General features: G+C 44.8%; 1 protein-coding gene across 1 annotated transcript; it reads right to left on the minus strand.

The window, feature by feature from the left end:
- Positions 1–217: 217 nt before the first annotated feature.
- Positions 218–2,303, minus strand: LOC135625204 (reticulon-like protein B2). The gene is made up of 5 exons (XM_065129636.1): positions 2,055–2,303; positions 1,175–1,355; positions 960–1,101; positions 814–883; positions 218–720 (listed from the first exon to the last, which is right to left on the minus strand). The coding sequence occupies exons 1-5, from the start codon at positions 2,254–2,256 to the stop codon at positions 554–556; spliced, it is 762 nt and encodes a 253-aa protein (XP_064985708.1). The 5' UTR covers positions 2,257–2,303; the 3' UTR covers positions 218–553.
- Positions 2,304–3,223: the final 920 nt, after the last annotated feature.

The raw sequence follows: 3,223 nt of genomic DNA on the forward strand, positions 1-3,223 counted from the left end.
AGACAAATGGTATATCCAAGAAAATCGAACCATGCCCAAATAAGATAGAACATGAAAGACCCTCTCAACCTTTTACTTTCTATTCCAAAATGCATAATAAAGTCATAATTCCTTGTACTTTTTTTTTCATGCAAAAGTATAATTCCTCTTGAAGCCTAAAATGCTGACAAGCCGCCTCCTCTGCCAATAATTATAAGTTTCTATCTGATCACAGAAGTTACAGCTGAAACCAGATTCAGATTGAACATAGCATACATCAGAATGCTAATACAGTGTTTGAGAGCATTGTAGTTTGTGCATATTAGATCTACAGACATTGAAACTACTTGCATCAAGATGATGCGAGCACATTGATGATAATAGAGATTGACCTAGAGACGAAAACTTCAAATCACAAACCTAGATCCATCCAAGTTATAAAGCTAAGTACTGTCTAAACAAGTTGAAAATAAGTGTTCTGATCTAACCACAGATAAGCCATGACAATACTAAGAAAGCCACATGTATCCACTGCCAAGCAAAACCTAATACATAACGGAGTACCTTCTACAGTCTAGTGCTTCTTGTCCTTCAACGGACCCCTAGGGATCTTACTAAGAACCTTGTCATCAAGCACAGCACACTGCTTCTTGATCTCTGCCATCGCCTTTTCCGCTGCAGCATCGACCTTATCCTCGTACTTCTCGTAGAGAACTGGCACTGTGTGCAGTGTCACGAACACTGATTTCCAGGAGAACAAGCAACCGGAAAAATTCAGCAGATGCATGTCGAACACAACTCGCAGTAAGTTACACATTACAAAAGCTCACTTACATATGTATACCAAGGTCAAGAAATTGACCGAGCTTCCGACCATCGACAGCAACCAGAGCCCAGCAATCACCTAAAACTCCAAATGTCAAGTACCAAACAAGGAAAAGGAAAGGCTTGTAGGGATGTCATCGAGAAAGTCAACGTACAGTAAGAAACTTCTTTACATCCCGTCCCAGTGCAACCTCCCTGAGAACAGCAAAGGCCCTGTTCATCTCATACCTAAGCGTGCGCGCAACTTGCACAGCTTGGTCTTCAGGAATGCTCACCTCTGGAATTCGTGGCGGAGATCTGAAATGCAAAGAGGCTCTTTCAGTCGTTCATTCACTTCAAGATGAAGACTAGAAGATCAGAAAAGCCCTACTTGTTGATAAAGGTGCAAGCTTTGGACCACAAGAAGAGGGTCACCAAAGAGAGTACGAGGCCATGGCACACAAAAGTCAACAGATGGTAGCCGACTAACTCGAACAGAACCCAAATAGCGGTAGCAGCGCTGAGAGCTCCAGCTGAGATCTTCTTGTCCTTCCACAGCATCACATCAGCAGCTAAAAGCGAAGAAAAAAGAAGCAGAGGAAGCAATTAAATAACAAATAGATGACATAATCAAGAAGCAAAATCTTTCGTTCTTTACATACCACGCAAAGATAGATTTCTTTAATTAAAACCCAACAAAAAATAGCTTTTTTTTTATTGATTATCCTCAAGAAAAGCAACACGAACATCTTTGCCCTAATTGTAACCGAAGAAGAAAACGTTGATTCTCGATCTAGTTGGTCATGTAAAGATTGAGTATTTTTGGCTAAAAATCGAAAAAAAAAACTTTTTTCTGTAGAATACAAACATTTTTTACACAAAGAAAATGAGAAATAACTTTGCCTCGAAGGAACCAATAATTAAGCCAGTCTAGAGTTCATAACCGGAAAGAAGAACTACGCAATACTCTAATTGGCATCACATCTGTTTCCTACTCTTTCCCCAAAAAATCGATAATCCCAGCAACTTTCCGGAAGAAGAAATTAAACTGTTATTATATCACTAGGGGAGCACTACTACACTTCGAATCAAGTAAAATACAGACACCAAAGCACGATTGATCCGATCTACACGATTCCAAACAAAGTCACCACACAAAAAGATTCAAACTTTACCCAAGATGCGATCAAAAACCGATCCAATATTTTCAAAAAACAAAAAAGCAGATCACAGAAAAGAAAAAGAAGGAAGAAAGTTTGTCCGATCGCTACATTTGCCGCCACCGAGCACTTGGTGGACGGGCTTCTCCCTGCCGAAGAGGCGGTAGACTTTGGCTTTGACGGAGGAAGACTGCACCGGCTCCTCGCCGTCGGAATCGGAATCGGAGGAGGAGGAGGAGGAGGAGCCAGCAGGTTTGCGTGGCTCCTCCTCGATCTTCTCCGTCACGGTCGACTCCTCAGAATGCTCCGCCATGAACCGCTCCTCGACTCCGCTCCTCCTTTCCTATCTTCTACCGTGAGAGATGAGTCATCGGCTTCGAGGCGTTTCCTTTTATGGCAACACAAATCAGAGAATGGCGAAGAGAAGGGATCAGAGCCGTCCGATGATGACTCGTGTAAGACGCAGCCGAGCGCTGCTCGAGGTGCGTTGGCGTTTCCAAAAGAGTCAAGCCGAGTCGACTCAATTTTCGATCCGGTCCTCGATGGGTTCGGGTCAATCAACATTTGATCCACGGTCCACTATGATTGACTGACAGATAGAAACAGGTCGGCCATTGCCTGCTTTGGCTCCGTTAATGAGGAACAACGCTATCCTAAATCATCTAATATGTGGCGAGCAGAGGGGTGTTCGGCACAACAAATGCGACACGTGCATATGGTTGTATCCTGCCATACATAGTGTCACGTCCTGGGAAATGATGATGGGATGCACGTGGAACGCCACGTAGTGCGCCAATACCAGATTGGGCTGAAATGGGCCATCCAATTGTGCAGTATGATCTCCACAGCCCAGTCTGCCGCTGGATAACCGAAGCACTGAAGCGTGGAAGAAAGAGGAGAGAGAGAGAGAAGGAAGATGAAAGAGATGCGTTTGCATGGAAATGGATGCAGGTGGATGTGATATCAGAACCAGTTCCAACCCCCGAGAAAATTTATCTTGAGAAGGGTTTATTCTCTGGGATCAACCAGGAAGAGGAAATTATTTGAGCAGGACGATGGTGGACTGCACAGCCCTGTTTGGCTACTAGAAAACAGAGTCATGTGAGCAATACGTCGAGCCAAGCCGGCGCAGAAGACTCTGCCACCGCCACAGCCGCTTCCCCCCAACAGCATCAAACCGAATCGAGAGCGCGCACGCGACGCGAAGCAGGGGAGGGCAGCTTTAGAGGGGGAGGAAAAGGCGCATCTCGCTCGCACTCCGACAGTGCTCCCCACGTAAC

The sequence above is a fragment of the Musa acuminata genome, chromosome BXJ2-10 (genome assembly GCF_036884655.1).
Source record: "Musa acuminata AAA Group cultivar baxijiao chromosome BXJ2-10, Cavendish_Baxijiao_AAA, whole genome shotgun sequence".
NCBI lineage: Eukaryota > Viridiplantae > Streptophyta > Magnoliopsida > Zingiberales > Musaceae > Musa > Musa acuminata.